Source organism: Cnephaeus nilssonii (genome assembly GCF_951640355.1).
Source record: "Cnephaeus nilssonii genome assembly, chromosome: 13".
NCBI classification, from domain to species: domain Eukaryota; kingdom Metazoa; phylum Chordata; class Mammalia; order Chiroptera; family Vespertilionidae; genus Cnephaeus; species Cnephaeus nilssonii.
Window position 1 is genome coordinate 6642235 of NC_137084.1, and position 25462 is coordinate 6667696.

The 25462-nt window shown below is 56.2% G+C and overlaps 1 protein-coding gene across 3 annotated transcripts; it reads right to left on the minus strand.

The window, feature by feature from the left end:
• Positions 1-152: 152 nt before the first annotated feature.
• On the minus strand, positions 153-12450 carry CLCF1 (cardiotrophin like cytokine factor 1). Of its 3 annotated transcripts, none has more exons than XM_079787395.1 (3): positions 11533-12450; positions 5854-6020; positions 153-4039 (listed from the first exon to the last, which is right to left on the minus strand). In XM_079787395.1, exons 1-3 carry the CDS (start codon positions 12374-12376, stop codon positions 3545-3547), a joined length of 1506 nt encoding a protein of 501 aa, XP_079643521.1. In that variant the 5' UTR covers positions 12377-12450; the 3' UTR covers positions 153-3544. The 3 variants fall into 3 exon arrangements, with proteins under 3 accessions (XP_079643521.1, XP_079643522.1, XP_079643523.1); XM_079787396.1 differs by having other exon boundaries at positions 12196-12449; XM_079787397.1 differs by lacking the exon at positions 11533-12450 and adding an exon at positions 10046-11471.
• Between the last annotated feature and the right edge of the window lie 13012 nt (positions 12451-25462).

Here is a 25462-nt window from a genome sequence, read left to right on the forward strand (position 1 = left end):
CGGTCAAGGGCATGTACCTTGGTTGCGAGCACATCCCCGGTAGAGGGTGTGCAGGAGGCAGCTGGTCGATGTTTCTCTCTCATCGATGTTTCTGGCTTTCTATCCCTCTCCCTTCCTCTCTGTAAAAAATCAATAAAATATATATATAAAAAAAAACAGCAAACAAGCCAACCAAACAAAAAACCTTCCATGCTTCTGCTACCATCTCTAGATATTCCTTTGCCACCTAACTTCTGAGGGAATATATTTACCCCTTCTACTTTCTTATCATCTCCTTCTTTAATCTCACGGTTTGGTATCTGCCTCTTAACTGCTTTTGCACGGGTCACCAAAGACTGCCTGACATTACCAATGCCAGTGGATTTTGCCCATATTCTCTCAGTTCTTCTGGGCATCTGACACTGTCGATCAGCAGCTTCCTTAAAACTCTCCTCTCTTGACTTTTAGCACATTATTGTCTGGACACACTTTAAATCAAATTATGGAGAACTTTAATCTGTGCTCGGCATTGTGCTAAAACCCTGTAGGAATGCAAAGATGAATAGATTACAGAGCCTGCCTTCAAGATTCGACCTGCTTAAAAGGGAGATGGACACACTTATCTATCCCTTGCCTTGCCCATCCTTCAAGAATGGTGTCAAATCCCACCTTCTATACTGATGCAAAAGTGCTTACTGTGTGCAAGGCACTGGAGATACACAGTGATCTCAGACAGTCCTTGCCTCCCTTCTAGAGCTCACAGACTAGCAGAGTCCTCACCCAACTGGGGTCAATTGCTTCTTCCTTGATGTCCATAGTATTTTCCCTGGGTCTTTCTAAACTTAATCAAATTCTACCTTGGATTCTAGCGTTTGTGAGGAGGGAAGGAAGTAACAAGTCGTTTTGTTCAACACACTAATTGATCGCCATCTTTAGGCTGGAGCTTGAGCTGGGTGCTGGGATAGACAGGTGGGGAAGACTCAGAATCTGTCCCGCAAAAGCTCACAGTACAGCAGTGTGGGACATCCCTCTCTCCCCCCTGTATTCTGTACAGCCCTTTGCTTGGTGCCTTACATGTAACAGCTGCTACTCATTTTGCCCCTGCATGGAGACAGCCCAGATGCCCTCTCCTTTCTGTCTTGCTAGGCAGGAGGCAGGGCCATGCCCGGGCAGATTTCTCTCCCTGAAGAGCCCGGACCCCGCAGGGTGGGCATGTTCCCTCCAAGTTGGGCCAGGTGACTCAGGGACATTCAGCAGAGCCTGGCTTGCCCCACCCACACACAAGTCCAATAGCCCTGGCCTCTCCCTTTCCAGTGGTTCATGCCCTTGTGGGGACCGCCCAGTGCATACGACACATGTATGCTTTTGTTCCTTATCGTTTCAGGTAGCTGGTCTTCTCCTCCCAAATAGATTGATTACAGGCTCCATAAGGGCTTCTTTCTTGTCTCCTACACCAAGTAGCACACTGATAACCAGGTAATGTCTTTAAAATATTTGTCAACTGCCTGGCCAGTGTGGTTCAGTGGTTGAGCGTCTACTTATGAACCAGGAGGTCAAGGTTTGATTCCTGATCAGGGCACATGCCCGGGTTGCAGGCTCAATCCCCAGTAGGGGGTGAGCAGGAGGCAGCCGATTAATGATGAGCCAATTCTCTCTCATCATTGATGTTTCTGTCCCTCTCTCTTCGTCTCTGAAATAAAAAAAATATTTGTCAACTGATTGACATCACCATCACTTGTTACTTTCTTCGCTTAGGGTACTGTCTCCAGGAGGCCCTTGTAAAATAGCCATGTATTTACCTGGGAGCAGTTAGCCCATTAATTTATCCAGTGGCTCTTCACTAGGTTGTTATGACACGCTATATGCCACAAGTAATCTGTTTTACTAATCGCTGCTGCTGTATTTAATATTCCCGTTTTACAGATGGGGAAACTGGGGAATAGAGAGCTTTAAATGATTTGTCCAAGGTCATTTAGCTCATAGGTTATGAAACTGGAATTTGAACTTAAGCCACCCCTTAAACAGCATCTCTCCTATTAACTTGCAGTCCAATATGAATTTTTCCCTTTCCCACTAATCTGTCTTGCATTGGAAAGGAGTAGTCACAGCTGAGCATCATGACGTGGCTGTGGTCTATCGCCCTCCCTAGTAGATGAGGGGCAATGAGAAAGCGAGGGTCACTGCTGGGGAGGAGGAGCCCAAAGGCAGCCACAGGGGAGGTTCTGGGGAAACTGAGGACCGAATGCATGGGCTGACTACCTGGAAAGAGCACCGAAGGAACAGCTAAACTGTTTTTCCAAGAGACATACCTCTGAGACCGTTAAAGTAATCCAGAGAGGTGAGGCGGACTGAGCACAGGCGGGGAGAAGGAAGGAAGTGACAGATAAGAAGGCTTCTGGGAGGACTAAAGGGATATGGCGTTGATGGAGGGAGCTGGAGTGAAGTCTGCTGTGTACACATCTTCCCGACAGCATGGGAGAGCCTCTTTCCCAAGCTCTGTGCATCTCCTGAGTTAACCTTTGGGCCCCCGGCTCTCCTAGCAGCCATGGGAGCCGGGGGAGGGGGAGGGCCAGGAGAACCAGTAATGAGAGCCAGGAGGGGCAGTGCCAAGCAGAGATGCTTCTGGGGCAAGCATTTTATTTGTTAATACAAGAATAGAAAATTTGCAATAAATATAATCTAATAAATAACATCTCCAAATAAATAAATATTAATACAACAAACAGAGTCATGAGTGGTTGGGGCTGGGGTGCAGGGCCTGGGGGAGCTGCCCCATACACCCCGAAATGCTACTGCAATGTAAACTTTCAGGAAATCCTGTGGCTGTGGCTATGGTTGCCCTCCCCAGGCTGGGCAACCCACAGATACCCTGGAAAAGGGGGCAGAGAGGAGGCACCATGATGCTGGCAAGAAAATTCAAGACAAGGTCCTTTGGTTGCCACCCTGTGCCACAAGTGCCTTGGTGACCCCAGGGTCCAGTCTGTGCCTGTCCCTCTGCTTTCAGTATTACCGCCAATGCAGACCTCACCTCTTCCATTTTTAATACCATCTCTTCCTGTTTGGACTTGCCACTGTGCTTGTTTCCTGAATTGAATGTATGGAGTTAATTGGGGTAGGGGAGCAACACCCATCTAAGGAGAGTGAGGCAGCAAAGGGCTTCACCCCAGAAAGGCACATGCTGCGGTGGCCCCCTCCCTGCCCTACAGGCATGCTTCCTGCAAGTGCCGCTTAAGGGGCTGGTTGGGCACTGGCAAGTGGTTGGCAGGAAGCAGGAGGCTGAGAGAGCCTTTACACCAAGCCGAACCACTTCGGGCTCCCTGGAGCATTACTTCCTGTGGAAATGGGATGGGGCCTATTGCACCTCTTCCCCAGACCTGCAGAACTTTGGGAAGTAGGGAGGGGATGAGTCTTATTGCATCATGCCCTCTTCCAAGTCTGGGAAGGGCCAGAGGCTCACAGCTTCTGTCTCCTGGCTCAACAAGTGTTGGCACACAGGTTTCTCCCTCCCAGCGTGGGAGCAGGGTTGGAAAGGGAAGGGGAAAGAGGAGGTGGTAAAGGTCAAAGATTAGAAGCCATGGGTCCCCAGGTGCAGGGTGACTGCAGCTGCTGGAGGCTGCATCTTCTTCTTGAGCCGGTTGAAGTCCTTGGCTGAGCGCCACAGCCAGGTCTGCAGCTCCTTCAACAGCCAGAAGTCATCCATCTTTTGGAGGAAGTCACTGTGGGCAGGGCCAGGGGCCCAGGTGGGCTCAGTCCCGGGCAGAGGCTGGGGCAGCGGGTAGCCCAGAGCTGCCATGACACCCGCAATGCTGCCCAGCAGGCCCTGGAGGCTGGTACAGAAGTGGGCCAGGCTTCGGCGCAGCTCAGCTGCAGCAGCCTGGCGGTTGAGGCCCCGCAAGTGGCACAGAAGGTGGCTGTAGGCCTCGTAGTTCTGGGTCAGCCGCAGTTTGTCATTGAGGCTTCGCCAAACTTCCAAGTTGACAGTGGCCCTGGGTAGAGTCTCTGCCCCCAGCCGAGGTGGGTTGAAGTCAGGCTCGTTGAAAGGGGGGCCCAGGTAGTTCAGCTGTGGAAAGGAGAGGGCGATGGGGAAGGAGGAGGGCAAAGCAGCCAGCTTGCCACCACCAGGAGATACCTGTCCCCAGAGCTTCTATTTCCTGTGTCCCCTGACATTGGCCCCATCTCCACGCTAGATCTCTCTGTTCATAGGCCAACCCTAAGTTTCTCCATGGATGTCGTTTGCATGGAGATGACAGTTGAAGCAGTGAGGGTACTGAGCTCTCCTATGGAGAGGTGCAGAATGAGAAAAATTGAGCAGCAGATACTCAGGGAGGACTCGCTGATCGGCTGTGTGTGCAAGTCTCTGGAGAGGGCCCGCGGGGAGGCAGGGCAGAGGAGGAGGAGGAGCCCTGGGGACCCAGGAGGCCAGGCTGCAGAGGTAGAAGGTGGACCGAGAGCGCAGAGCCAAGAAGAGTTCAAGAAGGCAGCAGTGCTCACAGTGTGGCTGTAAAACAGAGCAAGGAGAATGAGCCTTAGGAAATACTGTTGGGTTTGGCAAGAAGGAGGTGCCTGACAACCTTGGAGAGAACGCTTCAGTGGCCTGGAAGCCAGATTGCAGGGGGTTAAAGCGCGAGTGGGTGGAGAGGAAGTGGAGGCAGAGGGTGTAGACCACTCCTTCGAAAAATTTGGCAGGGAAAGCCAGGAGAGAGAAAGGGTCGGGAACTAGAGGGGGTAGCAGAGTCAAGCAAAGGTTTTCTGGACGGGAAAAGCAGGTCGAAAGGGAGAGGGGCCTGCGGGCATCAGAGCTCCATTTGCCCAGGGCCACCAGCTGAAGGGCTGAGGACAGAGGCACACACTAACCTCCAAGGAAGGGCTCAGCCCAGAGAAGCAGATCTGCAGAAGGAAGAAACTGAGGCAGCCTCAAGAGCTGGGCTGGAGGAAGGGTATGGAAGTCAGTGCAGGGAAAAGGACAGCCTTGCCAACCCCCGGGGGAGAAGCCTGGGGCCCAGGGAAAGGGCTGAGGGAGACAGCTCAGCGGGGAGAGAAAGGGAGAAGAGAGGGGCGAGGCCTGGAATAGGCAAGGGCCCAGGGGGAGGTTCACACGCTGACAAGCACAGAGACAAACTAATTTCCTCGGTGTATCCCGGGGCTGGAGCCAGCTCCCCCGCCACCCTCCTCCCCTTTCTTTCCCTGGCTCCAAAGTAGGGTCTGGGATGTAGAGGAGGAACACGGGAAGAGGGGGCCGGTTCCCGTGGTCCTCGCTAACTCTGACCCTCCTTCCTCCTCTCCTGGGCTCTCCAAACACCTCTGGACTGCCCCCAAATTCGTATGGCAGAACTTCAATCCACACCCTGAGCCCCCTGCCACTGCTGGCCTGGGCTCCCTGCAGCCCCTTCCCACAAGTCCCCCCTAGGAGGCCCATCTAGGATGGGAGAGGCAGACAGAAGGAAGGCCCATGGGTCCAGAGCAGCAGGGCCCCAGGTCTGGGGCAGAGGCGAGCTGGAACATAGGCATGGGAGGTGGGGCCCCTCCATCCCCACCCAGCCCCACCCTTGCAAGAGACACCACAACACGGTGTAAACAGAGGAGACTTCCCTGGCCCCCAGGGGGAGGCGGGCGGCTGGGCAGTCAGCCAGTGGGGCAATGGGCCAAGGCGGGTGCGAGGCCTGCCCACATGCCTAGTCCTGGGGCCAGGGATGGGGAGGAAGGGGCACCCTAGAGGGAAGGGCAAGAGATAGGCCAGACATGGAGACTGCTTGGAGCTAAAGGTCCCCTCTTCATCACCCCACATTCATCAGGACCCCTCCACCATTCTCTTCCAACTCCTCTTCTCATTCTTTGCCCAGTTCCCAGACCCCTAAAGCTACCCCTAATACTCACATAGGTCCCAGCCAAGCTGCGGAGTTGGTGCTCCAGGTAGCGGGTGAGGTCATAGGTTTTCTGGATGGAGGGACCAGGCCCTGGGTCCCCTGTGCGATTGAGGGCTGGCACTGCAGGGAGGTGCCAGAGCACGGTGCACAGGCAAGCTAGCATCCCCCACGAGTCCCCTGTGGACAGGATGGGCAAGAAGCATGAGGGTGGGCCTGGCCTGGTAGAGGAAGCAGCTGGCAGCCCCTCAGGTGTCTGTCCCCACCTTGGGCTGGGAGGGAGGGGTGGGACGCCAGATGGGAGGCGGGGGCGGGGGGGGGAGGGAGGGGGGATGGAGGAGGGGAGCATTCCTGGCCCCAGAAAGCGTTTGCTCGTGTGTGTGTGTGTGTGTGTGTGTGTGTGTGTGTGTAGGCATGTATGTTATACATTATACCAGTAGATATTGGAGAGTATATTTGTGGGTCAGCTAACAGTCACTGTATGTGCCACCATGTAGGTATGTGTACAAGGAGGGCCAGGCCTAGGGACAGGAATCGGTGTTCCTGAGTTCCAGGTGTACCTCAGCCTCCTCTCCCAGCCTCTAGTCCCACTGCAGCTTGCGGGGAGCCAAGGGGTTGAGGTGGGAAACAGCACACATCACAGCTGCCAGCTGAGAGGCTGTCTCCTCCCTCCTCTGTCCCCCCGCCCCCCCCCCCGCCCTCCCGGAACTAACAAGTCCCAGTCAAGCTATAGGAGGCAAGGTTTAGGGTTAGACCACCAGGGTCAGGCTGAAGGACACAGGTCTGGCTCATGCGGTCAGTGGTGGGGACATTCTAGGATATGCTCCTTGGTGTGGAAATGTAGGATGGGGTTAGATTAAAGGAGAGTTAATGTTCACTCTCAGGGAAGTGTGCTCCATTCTTATCTAGGGTTTTAGATAGGGAAAAGGTTAAGCTGCATGAGGCTTTCAATCAGTCTGCAGTGGAGGTGGGGCGGGGGGAGAGGAAGGGAGAGGAAGAGAGAGAATGATGTATTCGATGAATTGGGTCTGTCAGCTGATGGTGCTGGAGAGTCTGGACATCCGAGAATGCCAGAGGCTAGGGGTCAGTGCTGTGAGAACCGACATAGGTGGTTGGGAAACATGATTTTCCCAGCTTTTAGGTGAGGTCCAAAATCAAGAACACTTGGTCAGGATTCAATGGGCATTGGAACTGGGTAAAGCAATTAAGGTTAGGATAGGGTAAGACTATAATTGGCATTGGGCTAGGTTAGCTTTAAGGACTGGGTTACTTTTAAAGTTTCAGGTTAATTTATTGGGATTTGGCTGAGTGAGTGTGGTTGAGGTTTGAGTCCAGCTGGGGGATGTGGTTAGGTTTGGACAGGCAGAGGGTTGGCTGGGACTAAGGTTTATGAATGTGTTGATTCAGATTTTCAGATAGGGTGATGCATGACATGTCACTAAGAATATTGCTAGTGGATTTTGAGCTTGGATAGATGTGAGACCATGAGTGGTTTTTTCCTTCTAATTTATATTTTATACTTTCACATTTTCTGCAATGACATATGTTCTTTTGATAAAAATAATTTGGACATGGGTTTAACAATTTGACTGCACTTAGAGTTAAGATAGGTTTGAGTTAAGACTAGGTTAAGTTTACAGTTAGTCATAATGCTGGGTCAGGGTTTTAGAGAGGGTAAAACTTGGAAGGGTTTAGGATTCAAATTGTATAGAATGTCTCTCACAGAGTGTAAGGATCAGGTGGGGACTTCTGCAGTGTCCCCAACTGGTCAGTCTTTATATATGTTGATTTCAGAGAGGAAGGGTTGAGAGAGAGAAATGAGAGAGAACCATCAATTGGCTGTCTCCTGCATGCCCCAAGTGGGAATCGAGCCTGCAACCCGGGCATGTGCCCAAACTGGGAATTGAATCATGACTTCCTGGTTCAGAGGTTGACAATCACTGAGCCATGCCAACTGGTCAATCTTGACTTTCAGATGTGTGACTGACTGGCTTTACTGATGGAGCATGGGAGTAGGGATACTGCTAGTCTCAGGGACCTGCCCTTTTGGTGAAGGGCTCTTGGTCTGAGTGTGTGTGTGCGCGCGTGCGCGCGCGCACACACACACACACACCCGTACCCACAGGCATGTGTTTTAGGACAGAGAGGAGGGTCAGGCACATAACTGCTCCCTGAGGAGACAGGCTCTCTTTTCGCTCTTCCCCCATCTCCAGCCTGTGCATTCCCTCCTCAACGTTCCTTTCCTTATTCTTTCTTTCCATCTGAGCTCTTGCTGACTGTGAATTCCTTTCTAGTCCCTGTTCTTCACATCCCAAGACAACTCCAGGCCTTCTCCTCTGCATGAAGCCTTGGGCTACTCTTAGCCTGGATGTCTGACTGAGTCACTCCCAAGATCCTGCTGGTACAGGTGGGGTTAGTTTTGGAGGTAGAGACCCGCTGAGGTGGGCAGTGGCCCTTTCAGCCTTGAGGTAGCTTTCAGGATTGAGTCTGGCCTGGCTGGCAGTTAGTGGCAATGCTGAGGGTCCTGGCTGAAGCAGGAATTGGGAGCTGGGCTTGCCTCTTTACCCCACCCTGCTTTGGGCAGCCCTGCTAGACAAGAGTTCTGGGGCAGGGCTCTGCTTATCCCATTGGGGGGGTGGGTAGTCAGGAACTCAGCTATGGGACTTATTTTTCCCCTCCTCTTCTGGGCCCTGTGGGACATCCCTGGGGAGCACTGGCTCCCTACACAGGGACAGCAGGGGGAGTGGGGGAGAAGCCTTTGGATAAACAAGAGCTAAGTCATCTGGGCAGAAAAACGGCTCATGAAATTAACCAGACAAGGCCGGTGTTTCCAGGAATATTTCAGTTCTGAGGTAACTGTCACTGCAGTGTGGGTGGGTGTGGGGGGGTGTGTGCAAGGGAGAGAGCAGAAGGATCCAACTGACTGACCCATAGAGAGAACCAGAAAGAGGGAAGGAGACTCAGAAACCCAGAGGGAAAAGAGGCTAGGAGAGGAGAAAGGGGACAGGACAGGGCTCTACCCTCTGTCATGACAGCTTCCACTCCGGGCACAATGTTCCTGTATCTCAGGCAGCAAAAGCATCTGGGGCAGAGACAACCTGTGATTTAGTTGTAAGTAGCTTGCAGCTTGCCTGTGTCCCTAGGAGGGAGCGTGCAGTGGGCATCCTGGAGCCCTCATTGATCCTCCTCTCCAAGTTCATGGTGTGCAGGTGGACCTGGCCTCTAAGGGCTGTGTCCTGGGCCCCATCTCCCAGTCCTGGCACCCGACCAGCTCCCGCCCCAGCTCTGGCTCTGGCTGCTGCCCACTGATTGTTTACATCCCGTCTTCCCCTGTGTTTATAAATCCGGCTGAGCACGTGAGGAGCTAATGAGTGCAGCTCACGTTTCCTGCTGCAGCCCCCTCACCCCCCCCATCCGGCCCCCGCCTGGGCCGGCCCCTAATTCCATCCAGATCCCTGGGCTCTGGGAACCGAGGCCCCCCTTATGAACACTCACATGCACACCTCAGACTGCAAGCGCATGGCCACCCTGACCCGGCTGCACAGACAGGCACACCTGTGTGTGCATGTCTTTGGCCAGCTGCCCCTCAGTCTGTAGCCTGTATCCCCCAGGCTGACCTCACTCCACTCACTGAGGGTGTGGGGCTCGGCAGTACAGGTGTGCCAGGATGGTCAGGGTGAGTAGGACAAGTCAGCTGGGAGACTGCTCCTGGAACTGGTGGCTAAGAGCTATCAGCTGAATGCATAGGAGCCAGGGAGGCATCGCCAAGCTCCAGAGTGTTGGGCGAAATGTGGGAGCCAGAAGGAAAAGGCCTGCCCTGAGGCCAGATCAGGAAAGCATCCTGGTGACTTTGGAAGGGTCTGTTGAGGGGAATTAGGGGAATGAAGCAGTTTAGGGGGTGATGTGTCCACTGTGGCATGAGATCCAGGCACTGAGACTGTAAGAAAGGGTCCATGGGGGAGCTTCCCATCCTGCCTTCCCAGGGAAAGGCCCACAGACACAGCCGGACTTTCCTGTCCTCTTGGCTGCCTGGCCTCCCCTCCCTCCATCCTCTCCTTGGTTCCTGTCCCCCAGGCTGCTGAGAGGCGGCTTAGTGAGTGAGTACACATGGGCCCCCAGAAGTCAGGAGACCTCGCTTTGCCAGCAACCCATCAGGTAATGGGGCTTCAGTGAGGGGTTGCACCATGAATGTTAAAGTTCCTCACCAGAACCACGTGGGGCTCTGTCTCTGCTGTCCTCTTCAACAGCCCGCTCCCTGCCCTTCTCTCCCACCTAAATGACAAGAAACTGAGGCCTGGGAAAGAAGCAGCCAGGCAGGCCAGCTGCCTTGCCTTGTGAAGTCCATGTGGACACAGGAGTTGGGCTTTCCTTGGAGTGAGAGGGTTCTGGATTGTGCTGCAAAAGGACCCTGAGTGTGCTGGGGGGGGGGGGGGCGGGGGGGGGGAGAGAGAGAGCGGAGGCCAGGGAAGCTGGGCCACCGGCTTTAGCGAGGCAGGGGAAGAAGTTAGGAAATAGTAGGGGTAAGTGTGTGGGTGAGTTTCAAAGGGTGTTGTTATCCAAAAGGCCTGGGAGGGGCTCTGAGGGATCCGGCAGGAGCCCCGGCGTGAACAAGCAGGTGGGATTGTGGGGAGGAATGTGAAGTGTCACTAGTAGCCTAGCTGGTGTGGCAGGGTGGTGTGCAGAAGTGTGACTGGCAGGGGTGCGGGCTGTGAGGGGCAGAGGGAGAGGAGGCTATGGGGCAGCTGGGTGACAGTTGCTGCCTCCACTGCCTGGTGCCCTTTCCCATCTGGTTGAGCTCCTGGCTCCGGCGCAGTGAGTGTGCCTGAGCCAGTGGTGGAGGCAGGTCTGGTCAGTCAGGGGGATGTGCCTCTGTCCCACGGAAGGGGCATTGTGTGCTTGGGAGCCCAGGAGGGGTCTGCGGGGACCCTGGAAGACGGAGGTGTCCGTCCGGGTTAGAGAGCGCCTGACAGAGGCGTGTGTCCAGTTCCCCCCCCCCCCCCCCCCCTGCAGCCTCTCTAAAGGGCTCGGATTGCCCCAGCCGCCGGGGACTGCCTGCTCGCCCGGCTCCGGCTCCGGCTCCGGGCAGCCCCTCCTACCGCTACGGGAGGGTCAGGCCGGGCGCAGGAGAAAGCTGGGACGGGATCCTCCGGGACGGGAGGTCTCTGGGGGGGACTTCTGGACAGCAGACAAGGAAGGTGGGAGGGCAGAGGTCGGGGACTCTGCGAGGCTCGAGGGACGCGGGGTTTCCCTTGGGGGCCTCGGCCCGGGAACGGTGTGGCGGCGGCCGCTCCTGGCCCTCCCCCCTCGGCGTGACCCCTCGCTCCGGGCCCTCTCCCCGCGGCGGCTGCGGCGGCGACGCCTTCCCCTTGTGTGGCCCCGGCGCCCCCGGCCCCGCCCCCGGCCCGCTCCCGCCCGGTGCTCCCTTCCCGTCGGCGGGGGCGGGGGCAGGTTCGGGGCTCCGTGCTCAGCCGGGCCGCTGCCCCTTCCCGCGCGTCAACTCCCCGATCCGTCCGCCCGCCCTCCCGCGGGCCGCCAGCGCCCAGCGGCCGCTCCCGCCGCTCCCCGGAGGGTGACGGACTTTTTCCTGCCCCGTCCGGCCGGGCTGCACCCGCCCCCCCTGCACTAATCACTCCCAGGCCGAGGCGGGCGGTGCGGAGGGCTCGCGGCCGCCGCCCCCACCGCCGGCCCCTACCTGCCGCCGGCTCTCGGCCGCGGGCAGCATGGTGGGCTCCGGCCGCGCGGCGCGCAGCTAGGAAGCCGCGAGTCCGGCCCGCGGCCCGGCCCGGCCGGGCTCTGCTCTCCGCCTCTTCTCCCCTCTCGCCCGCCCTCCTTCCCGCCCTCTCCTCCCGCCGGGCCGGGGAGGGAGAGCGGCACGGCCCGAGGTGTCGGCCTCCCTCGCCTCCCGCTGGCCCGGCCCCGGGCTCCCCTCCGTCTCCCTCCCCTCCCCTCCCTCTTCCTCTCCGGCCCCCACCACCCCGCGCGCCGCGTCTCCCTCCCGCAGCCCCGCTCCCGCCTCGGACTCGCTCTCCCCGACTTTTGCGCGGGGCTCGTCCGTCGGGATTGGCGGGACCCCGCCTGGCTGGGGTTCCTGGTGGCCGCCTCCCCAGGGCTGCGGGTCGCCGGGACTCCCCGCCGCGCTCCCGGCCACCTCCTGGCCCCGCGGAGCGGACTCCAGGAATGCCGCGTCCCGCCGGGCCGCTCTCGAGGGCGCCCAGCTTTGCCTCCACCGGCCCGAGCCCTGCTGGCGGGGGCAGGTCCAGGCTCCCGGCTTCGGGCTCCCGGGGGAAGGATGGAACCGGATCTCGAGGCTCCTGGGCGGAGGCGGGGGCCGGGGCCTCGGACGCCTGGCTCCTACCTGCTCGGAGGTCCATGGGGCTGGGGGCCGGGCCGGCCGGGCGAGGCTCCTCTCCCGGAGGCTGGCGGAGTGGGAGGGCGAGCCGCGGCTCCAGCGAAGCTTTAATAATCCCATCCGCCAGGCCCACTCGCAGGTTTTTTTCGCTCGGTTTCGGATTTTTTTTTTTTTCAGTGTGGGACATTCTGCAAACTTTTTTTTTTTCTGACGTGTAAAGCTGTAACCACAAATTGTAGCGGCCCTCCCTGGGGTGGGGGGAGGAGGGAAGGGAGGGCTTCTGGGGCTCCTCTCCCTCCCACGACACCGAGGGGGGGTGAGGTGAGGCGAGGCTGCGGTGGTACCACCCTGGGCCTCCTGGGGGAGGGGGCGGGAAGGGCATCAGTCGGTGTGCAAACTTTGAGAGCTCAGGCAGGGAGCCGCCCGCTCCTTTTCCTCGCCCTCCGCGTCTGCCTGGGGCGCCGCTCCCTGTCCGCGTGGGTCCCTGGGTCCCACGCTCACCCTACCTCTGCCTTCTCATCTTTAAGCTTACCGCCCCCCTCCCCCCCCCCACACACACACAGTAAATGCAATGACACATTCTCCCAAATGCCAGCGAGCTGGCCTCCAAGCAAGTGATGGTGTTTTTCCTGCTGCCCTTTGTCTGGGCTGACCGCCCCCCTTGCCTATTGTCCCGACGCCTGTCCCATTTCCAAACGCTGGGGCTAAGCGAGGCGCCTGGCCGGGGCAGGTGACTAACCGGTTCACAATGCCCCCTGCGGGGGTGGGAGAGGGCACCACAGGCCCACTTGGCCAGTGCTTTCCCCGCAAGTTCACAAGGTTCTTCATTCTTCCCAGTGGCCAGGAGAGTACACATGGGTGGGGGATTTGTAATTCATTAATCAACACGAGGCACCCGGACCAGTTTCAACACCAGGGCTTCATGGGTGACTCAGCGAGAATGTTCTAATTCAAGGCAATGGACGACCCCATTTGTGAAATGCTTCCCCATAAAGACATTTGGCTTCCTCCTGCCTTTGGGGTTTGGGGTTGTTGGTTTTTCCGGTGGTGGGGTAGGGGCGATTTGGCTGTGGAGTGCTCTTTCTCCTTCCTTCCCTCAGGCCTGGGTTGGGACTTGCTGGCTGGGATACCCAGGGGACCCATAAGCCTAGACCCTCCCTGGAGGGTCTTCCTCGCTCTACACAGGTCTGCTAGGAAGCGTGCAGAGAAAACAGCTCTCCCTCATCTGGGGTCCTGCAGGAATCTCCACTTCTTGACTTTTCTTGGGGGACAGTTATTTGATCTCCATGGCTTTGAGAGCTCTAGGACCAGACCAGCAATAAAATCATTTAGTAATTCGTTGCTTTTGTTGTTGTTTATTTGTTGTTTCAAAGGGATAGAGGCAGTGGTGGGCCAGACCTGGACAGTGATTCCTCTCTCTGGAGCAGCATCAGAGCCCACGCTCCCCACTCCTTTCCTGGTGCCCCCAGAAAGGTGGATGCTCTGCCAGCCCTGCCACAGCCCCTCCAGCCTGTGGGTCAGAGCAGGCGGTATGTCCTGACCAGCACTGGGTTCCCAGGGCCGCTCTTCCCCTTCTGCACTTGGAGAACTGGGGTGGGGGGGATGGGGGGGTGGGGGAGAAGTTTGTTTTCAATTACCTCACTGGAGTGGGACAGACTTTGTTGTTGAGTTTTTTTTCCCCTCTTCTTTCTTTCTTTTTCTTTTTTTCCTAAACAAGAAAAAGAACTGGGAAAGGGGAGCTAGCCTGGAGTTGGGGGCAGGGGACTTTCTAGGGGATCAGCAGCAGCTCTGATGGGCTCTAGGGCATCTGCCTTAGAGGGGCCCTTTTGAAAAGTGCTCAGGGCCTCCCTCTTCCCCCGCCCGCCACCCCCCCACCCCCAGCCTGAACACTGAAGTTTCAATGACATTCTTGGCCTGTGAGCCCAACGATCTTTGATGCCCATGCCAAGGTCAAGAAGGCAGATGCCCAGTGGGTGACTGGCACTGAGGCCAGCCAGGAGGTCCCCTAGCAGCCACCCTGTCAGAGGGAGGGAGCCCTGGAGGGGAGGGGAGAAGGAGAGGGGAACCGCTCAAGTCCTCCCTGGTTTGCAGCCGGCTCCTTGTGGAGAGCGTCTGCACAGACAATGTGGTTTGGATTTGGCTGAGCCCCCTCAGCACCTTATAAAGCACCTTGCTGAGTCAGGGAGAAAGCAGCCCCACCGAGGGAGAGGAGGAGGGGGCCAGGAGAAAAAGGGGGAGAGGGGAGCTGAAGGAGGAGGGTGGGGGCTGAGGGAAGAGGAGGGGGAGAAGGGAAGGGACAGAACAGGAAAGAGGAGACACAAAGGCAAATAAATGGGTGGGAGTGGGAAGGAGGGGAGGAGCAGGAGCCCAAGGAGGAAGAGGAACAGACTCTGTAGTTGAGGGGGAATTTACCATGTTGCCTCCCTCCCTAGTCCCCCCCTCCCGCAAATATTCACCTCAAGAGTCTAGAAAGCATTGGTTCAAAGGAACCAAGGGCTTCAACTCTCAAATGAGGACCAGGCCAGGTGGGTGCAGGCACAATTGGCTTTACACACAGCCCCTGGGCTTGATACTGTGACCCCACGAGCTGAGGAAGTCCCATCTGCCTCTGCCTCTTGTCTGGACTTGTATCCCTGCCCTCTCCCCTCTCTGTGTTGGGGGGGGGGGAGAATGGAGGAATGGGGGGCAAGCCTCTCCCCTCCCCCTCTTCTCTACTGCCACAGGGAAAATCAGCTCCATCCCCAAGCGGCCTGTGCCCCTCTGCCATGTCTGGGCAAAGGCAGCAGGCTAGGAGCTGCCAGTTGGGTTGGGGTGGGGGCTGGAATAAAGACTATGCCTTTATTCTACCAGATCCCAAATGGGAGTGGGCTGTTGGAACTCGAAGGAAGGAAGGAGAGGCAGAGTAGGAATGGCACCTCCAGGGTTTCTGTGGGAGGCAGGGCACAGGTGGCTGCCCTCTGATTTCCAGCTGGGGACCTCCGGAAGGTTCCTGCTCCCCTGTGGCTCTTCCTGTTCATTGCTGCTGGGGGCAGGACAGAGGTTAGAGGAGACACCCCCCCCCCCCCCACACACACACACCTGAGTTCCAGATCCTTGGTGTGTTGTGCAGGCATTTCCTGAGCCCCCGCTGGGTTCTAGGTCCCATAAAAGACAAGGAAAGAGGAAAACCTACCCTGCCTTTAAGAATGTCACAGTCCTGTGACCAGAGACACCCATTAACCCCTCGGAGATCAGAGGACGGTGAGGGAGGAGAGCTCTGGGAAGAGGGAGAGCTCTGGGAAGGGTAGGAATGTGACCGGATGGCAGGAGGGGCAGTGGCAACCACAGGTAGGGTCCCGAGGTACCCCCGGGCAGAGGTATAAGGCTCCTAGAGGCAGAGGGCCAGGCTGGGAGTCAGAATGCTGGGCTTCCAATTGGTCATTGTGGCCCTGGGACAAGCCCATCACCTCTCTGTGGAATGGGATAGGACCACCTCCCACCAACTCCCCCACAGGGTGGTGGGAGTGTCAGTGAGCTGAGGAGGCAGACACTGCTTTGCTGCCCTCTCTGGCCTTCTAGGCTCCAAGCCTTACCATTCACAGTGGGGTAGCAGGTAAGGCTCCAAGGGGTGTGGCTGGGCAGGGGGCAGGGCTGGCACCAGGTGATGACTGAGCTGCCCTCCAAAGTGATGGGGGTGAGCCGGTGTTGGCTTATGGATGAGCTAGATTCCCACTTCTCCCTCCCACCTTCCCCCATAACTGGTATCCCCAGGGAAGGCTCTCCAGATGCCCCAACAACACCATGTCCCAGGCAGCTAAAGGATTGGCACTGTAGGGACACTGGCCTCTGGGTGTCCTGGATTCCTAAACCAGGGAGGCTTCTGGTCTGATGCCCTTCTGAGGGGTGAGCAGGAGATGGTGGTAGAGAAGCCCACAGAGGTGAGTAAGGACATCCACTAATTCATTCATTTGTTCACTAAACTTCCCTGAGTGCCTACGCCATGACAAGTGCCAGGGACACAGAGAGGAACCCTAAGAGGCTATGGGGTGGAGACTGACCTGTGTGCAGGTAGGAGAGGTAGGGGGAGCGAGAGAAAAAGAGAGAGAGAGAGAGAGAGGAAACGAAACATTGATGTAATAGTGATACATTGGCCCTAGCCAGTGTGGCTCAGTGGATAGAGTGTCAGCCCAGGGACTGAAGGGTCCCAGTTTAATTCCAGTCAAGGGCATGTACCTCAGTTGCAGGCAATCCCTGTGCAGGAGGCAACCAATCAATGTTTCTCTCTCCCTCCCTTCTTCTCTTTCTAAAAATCAATGGAAAAATATCCTTGGATGAGCATTAAATAAATAAATAAACCATGAATGCAAAAAATAGAGCACTTGTTTCTACAAAAATAAATAAATTTTTAAAAAGAGAGACGCATTGATCAGTTGCACCCTGATTGGAGATTGAACCCACAACCTAGCTATGTACCCTGACCAGGAATCCAACCCACAACCTTCCGGTGCACAGGACAACACTCCAACCAACTGAGCCACAATGGATGGCCAGGGCCATCTCATTCTTACAATAACCCTGTAAAACGGGAACTGTTATTTCCCCATTTATATGTGAGGAAACAGGCTTGGTAAGATGAAGTCACCTGTCTAAGGTCACGCAAGTAGTAGAACCAGGACGGGAGCCCTTTTAACTCTCTCTCCCAGAATCAAACCTGGGAGGGACTCTGGAAAGGAGAGGCTGGGTGCTGAGCAGCTCCAGAAACACCAGGGCTTGCCAGTGCCCTGGCCATGAGGTAGCTAACCGGGGTGCCTAGTCTCTTCAGGACACTAAGCCGTTCCTAGGGACAGAGTCCCCACTCTCTTGCCCACCACCCACTACTGACAAGAATGGACTGTGATGCTAGGCTGTCACCCCACATCACCTCCTGGGACAGGGAGAGGCACCGTGCCCTCAGCTGGAATTGTAGATTCTAGGAGCAGTGAGCTTGAATTAGGACTGAGCACTGAACTGGGAGTTAGAGAACCCCCACCTGCAGGACCAGGACCAGGATGTCCCTGTGCTTCCTGAGGGCCAGACTATATGGCCTGCAAAGGGAGGGGCTAAGTAGGCTGAGAGGCCCCTTCTGGGCTACTAACTAGGGCCAGACAAGGCCCCCAGGGATCCATCCCTGGGAGAGTGCTCCTCTGCTCCTCTTCACCACCACGTGTGAACACTCCAGGGTGAATGTGCAGGCCTGGGGGCCACTGAGGGCAGATGGTGAGAAAAGGCAGCAGGGGTGGGCACTTCCCTTTCCCTCCAGCGGGCAAGAGCCCAGCGGGCCCTGTCTCACCCTGAGCTGGCCCTGATGTCAGCGGAAACCCCTGGGCCTCCTCCCATCTCAGCAAGGGCCCTACCCTGCCCTGTGCCCCCACCCACACCTGGACCAGCTCAGGCCTCCCGGAGGACACCACACCCACTGCCTCCATGTGAAGCTAAGAGGAACCAGGCTTTGCTGCGGGCCACTCCCTGCCTTGCCTGGGCTCTACTGATCTGCAAGGATGTCTGGGTGACAGGTGTGTGAGATGGGCAGGGGCAGAAGGGATACCCCCATGCTCAACTCCTCCCTTGCTTGTCAGAAACCCCCCCCCCCCATTCTTCCAGGATGTTCCATTGCCCTGGCCAACCCATGCCTCGGGCTCCGTGACTCCGTCTCCCCTGGCAAAGGAGTGGGGTTACCTCTCCCTGGGCTGGAAGATCCTTATCCTGCCCTGCTGAGTCACTGCCGGCTCCTCCTGCTCTGTCCCCTCCCTCCTCACCAGCCACCCTCCTTGAGGCTTCTCAGGACTTTCTCCAGAATGTCTGGGCTTCTCAGGGACCCTGGGGGTCAGAGGACAGACAGCACCTCCCTGGGGCCATCCCAGTGAAGCAGTGATGGGAGTCCCACCCCCAGTGCCTCCATCCCAAGTGCCTGCACTATTGGGAGAATGACACAGTTGAGGGTGACCACTCCAGCTTTACTAGCTGTGTGACTTTGGGCAAATCACTTGATCCCTGCACATCTGTTTTCTCCTGCATAAAACAGGGGTGATGATAATAGTACTTTCCTCAGAATAAGGGCTGATCCAGTTAATACAAGTCAATCTCTGGCACTTATCACTCAATAAGATTAAATATTACTGTTATCTCCCCCTCACGCCCTATCCTCCTGCTTCCACTAATGATGCCACTACCCCCCTATGTCTGTGCCTTTTCTGTCCTTTTGATTCTGCCTTCCTGAAGCCTGTCCCCATCACCCCCACTCTGACTCCCCACACAGGGCACAGACACAGAACTCTGGAGAGTTCTAGAATTGGGCTGTTGCTCAACTCTCCAATGATAAATGATTCCTGAGCATTTTAATTTGCACCCCAGACAGCCTCTGGTAGGGGTTCAATGTGTTAAGGAGGGTGGAGTGGGAGGGGCAATAGTGAGGGCACAGTGAGCTAGCTCGGAAGGGTTGAGAGGAGCCAATTGATCCTGTGCTGGGTGCCCGCCCCATTCTGAGCTTTCAGGTCATCTGTCTGCAAGATGTGGGTAGTTTGGATCTCTGAGGAGCCCCCTCACTCCTACTGGCCCCCAAGGCACCTTTCTGAGGACCACAGGTCCTCAGCAGAGTGCTCTGTGCATGTCAGTTTCAGCCTGCTACAGAATTGGTTAAATGAGACAGGTGCTGAAGAACTTCAGGTTTCTAAAGGGCTGTGGAGCACAGAAAGGCCAGGACGGAGATGTCAGGAAGGACGTCCAGAGGGGCTGGGGAATCTGAGTGGCAGAAAGGGAAGGCCACACCTGGCCTGGGACCTTGCTGGGGCTGGGGAGGAGCTCGCAGAAGCTCCTGTGTGTACCCATGGAACAGTTTGGAACTATAGAGACCCATGCCTGCCAGCCTGGGCTCTGGGTCTCCTGGGACAGAGGCAAGATGGCTCCAGAGCCACTCTGCTCTTAATTAGTGCCCTCCTTCCCACCCTGCCCCCAGTTTCCTAGTCTCTCCCCCTTACCCCCCACTGCAGTAAGGCCATCTCAGCCCCTCCCTCCTCGGGTGCCTAGCTGGCTTAGGCACAGAGCTGGGCCCCAGGGGTGCTTGCCTGCCCTACAGGCGGAGTAGCCCAACTCTGTGCTGGGAGCTGGGACTGGACACGGTGTCTGTCTCCCTCTGCTGGTCCCTTTAGGGGACAACCCGGTCAGGACTCCCCAGAGCTGGTGGTGCGCATATCTCCCCAGACAGCAAGTGTTGGGGGTTGAGGAAAGAACCCGGGATTCAGACGGGGCTCTAGCCTGCCAGAACACTGATGCTGCCACCTGGGGTTCCTGTGGCCTGAAGCCTGCCTTTGACCCGGGCCCCTTGAGCTGCTCTTAGGGAGGCCAGGTCCCGCCCTGAGGCTTCCCCCACAGGCCAGCAGGCCCCAGCTTCCTTCCCCTCTGCCCATGAATGGAGCTGTCGTCCACAGATTTATCTAAACCTTTTGTGAAGCTATTTACATTCCCAGCCGAGACCACATCTTGGGGTAATGAGTTCCATCGGTGTCCTCCCCTGCTGGGTGAAGCACGCTGTCTTTGATTTGTCCTAAACTTACCTCACTTGTGCTCCAAGGGGGCCTGTAATTCCGGCGTGCCAGGTTTTGGTGAACAAGCCTATGCTTCCCCCTTCCCTTCGCCGCTGTGGGTTTAGAAAATTCCCTCCCATCTCCCCTCCACCTCCTGCCCTGCAGACTGGAGAGACCTGGTCTTGTCTGTGCACCGTGCCTGGCATGTGGCACAGCCACGGCCTCGTGTCGGCCTCTGGCAGCTTAGGAAGACAGAGGACTTCCCTTCCCCTCACGAGGCAGAAGGCATCGAGGGGCCAGCACAGGGCAACAGCCACAGCCTCCCCACACCTTCTCCCTGGGGCTGACCTCCGCCCCACCGGAGTCCTGCGAGTTCTTCCCAGTCCCTGGCCTCTGGCCTTTCCTTGCAGTGTTTCTCTGGGGGGCTTTCCTCCCTGCTTCCTCGTGGGGATTCCTCCCTAAGGAGGATTGATTTCGTTCTTGGTTCTGACCCTAGAATCCTGTGAGGACACACGCAAGATGGAGGTAGTGGGACACAGCAATCATCATCATAGTAAAACTGACAGTGCGTGCTAAGAGCCGTGTAAACACTAAGTTATTCCTCACAACAGCCCTTTCCTTCCCCCAATTTACAGATGAGTAAACTGAGGCTCGGAGAATATTGGCAATGTGTCCATTTGCACACAACCTAAAAGTGATGAAGCCAGGATTCAGATCTAGGCAGGCTAGTGCCTAGAATCCCATTGTCCACCTCAATAGACAACCCGAGTTCAAATCTTGTAACCACTTTGAATGTTTTGCTCTTCAGTCATTCAATATATGCGTAAGCCCCCGACATGTGCTGAGCTTGCTCTAATTGCTGGGAGAAATGCTGGGGAATGAGAAAGGCCTGGACAGGGCTTGCCTACAGGCACCACTGGCACCTGGTGGACCACCAACAGTTACAGGTGGGCAAGCAGTGCCCTGCCAGCAGCTCAGAGCTGCCTCGCCCCCTTGGTCATCCCAGCATAACTGCACGTTTGGATCTCATCAGAGCCTTGGCACAGTGTTCCCTTTCGTCTGTCCTCTCCAGGACAGTGGAAGCCCAGGACAACAGGGATTTGTATCCTGTAGTCTCGTTCCTGAACTTAGAAATGTGTTTCTGTATTAAATGAATTACTGAGCTCTGGGGATTCCTGCAACTTCAAACCTAACCAGTTGGGTGAGAAGTAGTGGTTGAACTGAAATTTCCCGACAGATGATTATTTTTAAAGTTTGAAATGGGCCCTGGCCAGTTTGGTCAGTGGTTAGAGCATTGGCCCTAGGACCGAAGGGTCGAGGGGTTGATTCCTGGCATGTATCTTGGGTTACAGGTTCCCTGGCCCTGGCAGGAGGCAGCCAATCGATACGTCTCTCTCCCATCGATGTTTCTCTCTCTCTCCCCCTTCCATGCTCTCTAGAAATCAATGGAAAAAATATCCTCAGGTGAGGATTAAGAAAAAAGTTTGCAATGGTAATCACCTTCTTCTGTCCCCTATCCCCGCCCCCCCCCCCCCCCCCCCGCCGCCCCACATACGCACTTGTGGGAGGTCACAAGTGGGTATGGTGAAGACTAAGAATCTAGGGTTTGAAAGGGTTCTGAGAGAGCATCTCATCCAATCCCCTCATTTTTATCAAGGGGAAACTGAGGCCCAGAGGAGTCTTGCTTGAAGTTGTGAGTAGGACTGGAGGTCCCCCCAGGCCTCCTGATTCTGGCACAGATCCCACACTGTCTCTGGGCCCCTATAGTCACTGCTGCCCAACACAAAGGGTTCCTGACAGTGCTGAGGCTCTCATGCCCCCTGTAAACCCGCCCTTCTGGACCGGAGAGGTTTTGTTGGCTGTGCCAACTACAGCCTGGAGAGCCCCCTTCTGGCCCCACTGCCTGGGGAAGCCAGACAGCCAATTACAGCCCAGGCCGGCGTGGCTGTTGGTTGAGCCTCATCCCATGGACCACAAGCTCACCAGTCAGGGCACAGATCCAGGTTGCAGGTTTGATCCCTGGTAGGGAGGCAGCCAATCAATGTTTCTATCTCACATTATTTTTTTTTCTCTCTTTCCCTTCCTCTCTAAAAATCAATTTTATATATATGGAGGTTTCACTAGAGTCAGCCACCTGGGGCCAGGAGAAAGCCCCTGCCCACTGTCCCTGCAGCCATCACTATATCTGATGAAGCTGGACAGGCTTCCCAAACATAACTTTAAAAGTTAAGCCACAGTCCCGCCGATGTGGTTCAGTGGTTGAGTGTCGACCTTTGAACCAGGAAGTCATGGTTTGATTCCCAGTCAGCGCACATTCCCCTGTTGCGGGCTTGATCTCCAGTGTGGGGCGTGCAGGTGGCAGCCGATCAATTATTCTCTCTCATTATGGATGTTTCTATCTCTCTCTCTCCCCCTCTCCCTTTCTCTCTCTCCTCGTTGATACCGCACATGCGAATCCGGTCAGAACTGGTCCAGTTGTGTACGCCACTGTAGAGCGGTGCTATAGAGATCATGACAGCCACTCACCACCAGATAGGACCTGCTGTGGCCACTTCCCCTTTTTATCGTTGCGACCCTAGTTGGACTGGTGTCTACTTTCCCTCTGAGACTAGACGTCCTTGGCACACTGACCCAGTCGGTCCCCTAGCCCCTTTTGTGCACATGAGGAGGCGGGAGCCTGAGAAACCCAGGCACAAACTCCGCGGAAGCTGGCCTTCCCTGCCGCTGCACTGCCGCGGGCCATATATATATATATATTAAAGAGCCCTGGCTGGTGTTCTCAGTGGTTAGAGTGTCAGCCCGAGCACAGAAGGGTTTCAGGTTTGATTTCCAGTCAAAGGCACCTACCTGGGTTGCAGGTTCAATCTCCAGCCGGGTCAGGACGCATACGGGAGGCAACCAATGGATGTCCACTCTCTCTAAAAATCAATGGAAAAACTATCCTCGGGTGAGGATTAACAGAAATAAAAAGACAGCCAATGACAGCTCCTCTCCGGAGCTATGGCCAGATGAGGGGCAGAGGGAAGCCGGGGCACCGCAGTGAGCATCCCATGCCACCAACAGCCGCAGAGCCAGGGAAGGACTTACACAAAGTCACGTGTTGAAGCACAGACTAGAAACCCAGGCCTCCTGACTCCTGCTCTAGCCTCCTTTCTGTTGTCTGAGCCCTTCAGAAGGGCAGAGTCCGACTTTTGACAGGCGTGTGTGTGTGTGTGTGTGTGTGAGAGAGAGAGAGAGAGAGAGAGAGAGAGAGAGAGAGAGAGAGAGAGAGAAAGTCCTAAAGAGTCTGTCTCCCTCTCCCCAGGGCCTTGCTCCAAAGACCTCAAGGCCATAAGACTCCACAGACCTAGGGGTCAGGGCAGACAAGACTGCATAATCACAGCTTCCTTTCCTGGCCTTCCGAGGGCTTTGGTGTCTACCTCCTGTTCCAGTGGGCTGCTCAGGTAATGAATGGTGTGGGGCAGAGGTGAGGTGGAGAAGCTGTGAGGCTCCGCTGACTTACACTGGGGTGGAGGAGAGGGACGTCCAGGAGGGGGAGGAAAGGTTAAGGAAGAGAATAGCTGTGCTAGGTTCTTTTTTTTTAATATATATATTTTATTGATTTTTTACAGAGAGGAAGAGAGAGGGATAGAGAGTTAGAAACATCGATGAGAGAGAAACATTGATCAGCTGCCTCTTGCACACCCCCTACTGGGGATGTGCCCGCAACCAAGGTACATGCCCTTGACCGGAATCGAACCTGGGACCCTTGAGTCCACAGGCCGACGCTCTATCCACTGAGCCAAACCGGTTTCGGCATGTGCTAGGTTCTTTTGTTCTTCTGACAGAACAGGGTCGGGGGCAGCTCTTGTCCAGGGAAGGGTGGGGCTATGAGCCAGAGACAGGTGAAGAGGCTGGGCAGGTTTGGGGTAAGGGGTGTGGATTCTATGAGAAATGTAGTGACTTGGAGGCAGTCATTTGGATCACACATTTATCCACTGAACACATTTTTACCCTCTACTGAGGGCCAGGCCCTGTGTGAGGCACAGGGATAGATACAGCAACAAACAAAACAGACATGGTCCCTGTGCTCAGGAGCTGACATACTAGTGGTGAAGATGGCCGTTGAACAAATGCACACACGTGTGCAATAATGTTGAGTTGTGCTAAGTGCTGTGACTAAAGCAGAGCAAGGGCTTAGCTAGAGAGAAGGGAGACATGGGGGAGGGGTCGGAGGCCTATTGCTTGAAGCTGAGCCCCAGGAAAAGGAGCAGGCATGTGAGAAGGGAGAAGAGCAGCCCCAGTGGTAGGAATAGCCTGTGCAGATCCCAAGACGGAAAAGGATGTGATGCTCAGAGAACTGATGGGCTGCGCAGGAAGGCCAAAGAGGCTGGGCCGGCTCCCGAGGTTTGGGTAAAAAGTGTGGGTTTTATGGGAAGTGTAGTCGTTAGAAACCACTGGAGGGTCTAAACAAGGGGGAAGTGTGACATGATTGACATTTTAGGAAGGTCACCTTGGTGCTGTATGGAGAGTGGACTGGATGAGGCAGAGAGACTCAGAACTCCGAGTCAGATGAGAAACGATGATGTCCTTAGCCAGGATGATGGCTCTGGAGATGGAAGAGGACGGTTGAAGTTGTCATCTGTTTGGGAGGTAGACTCAGGACTTGCCAAAAAATTGTAGTATGTGGGGTGAGGGGAAGGTGGGGTCAAGGATGACTCCATGCTTACTTACCTAAATGCCTGCACAGAGGTGGTGCCATTTACTGACCCTCTGGGAGGAAAGAATAACCTCCCGGAGAGCCCAGTGAGGGAGGGGAGATGAAGGCAAGGAGAAGGGGAAACAAAGTGGGGTCCACAATTGCAGGTTAGGGGTTGGAGGGCAAGGGGTCCGCAGGCAAAGGTATCCTCGCTGCAGACAGCAGCAGAGGGGCAAGGCCAGGCTGCCCTAAAGAACACCGCGACGCCGGGCCCTACAGAGCACCCGAGAGCCTTGGTGTTGCCAGAGGTCAGCAAGCCCCGCCCAGGACTTCCTCCCACAGCACACAGGGGACTGACGCCCAGGGCCAGGCAGACACCCCTGGCTGACGAAACGCTTCCTTTTGCACAGTCCGGGTTTTGCGTTGTTGTTGTTGTTTTAAACGGCCACGTAAGTACGATTCTACCGCCGTAAAACGTCCCCAGTGCTTCAGTGCGCCTTGTCATTGGGCAGCCACCGCCCCGCTGCGACGCTCAAAGACCCACTTCCCTCCCCCGGGGTAAACCCTCACACGCGGAGCCTTTCTTCTCGCTTTCCCCGGCGAGGTACACCCGGCCAGCCCTTTCTGCCCGAGAATCTTATGTTCGACAATCAGTGAAAGACCCTCGAAGCCAGAAGGAACAGCCACTTCGCACGTGGGGATCCGGCCGCAATTGCTTCCATCTTTCTTCAGTGCTGGTGGTTGCAGCTTGTACCCTAGTCTCCGGCCCGGATTGGGTGCGGACGGTCTCGCTTCGACCCCGTATCCCCGACAGACACCGAAATTGGTGACTCAAGCGGCCTCCTCCCGCACCGAGCACCCTGGGGCCGCGTCCTCCGGGTTCCTCGCGCTCGGTGGCACAGCCGCGCGCCTGCGGGAGAAAACGAACTAGCTGGGCACCAGGCGCTCCCGGCTCACGTGACCTGCCCCCAATGGGCTCCGTCACGTGATAGTGGAGTTGGCAAACGTTTTCCTCACGTGACGGAGGCCCGGGTGTGTGGACCAATGAAGAAGCGGG

Coding starts and splice junctions, on each gene's coding strand:
- CLCF1 (XM_079787395.1), bottom strand. CDS start 12,376: ATGTCCCACACTGAAAAAAAAAAAAATCCGAAACCGAGCGAAAAAAAC. Junction 6,021..11,532: donor CGGCCGAGAGCCGGCGGCAG/GTAGGGGCCGGC, acceptor TCCTGTCCACAG/GGGACTCGTGGGGGATGCTA. Junction 4,040..5,853: donor GCAGCTTGGCTGGGACCTAT/GTGAGTATTAGG, acceptor TCCTTTCCACAG/CTGAACTACCTGGGCCCCCC.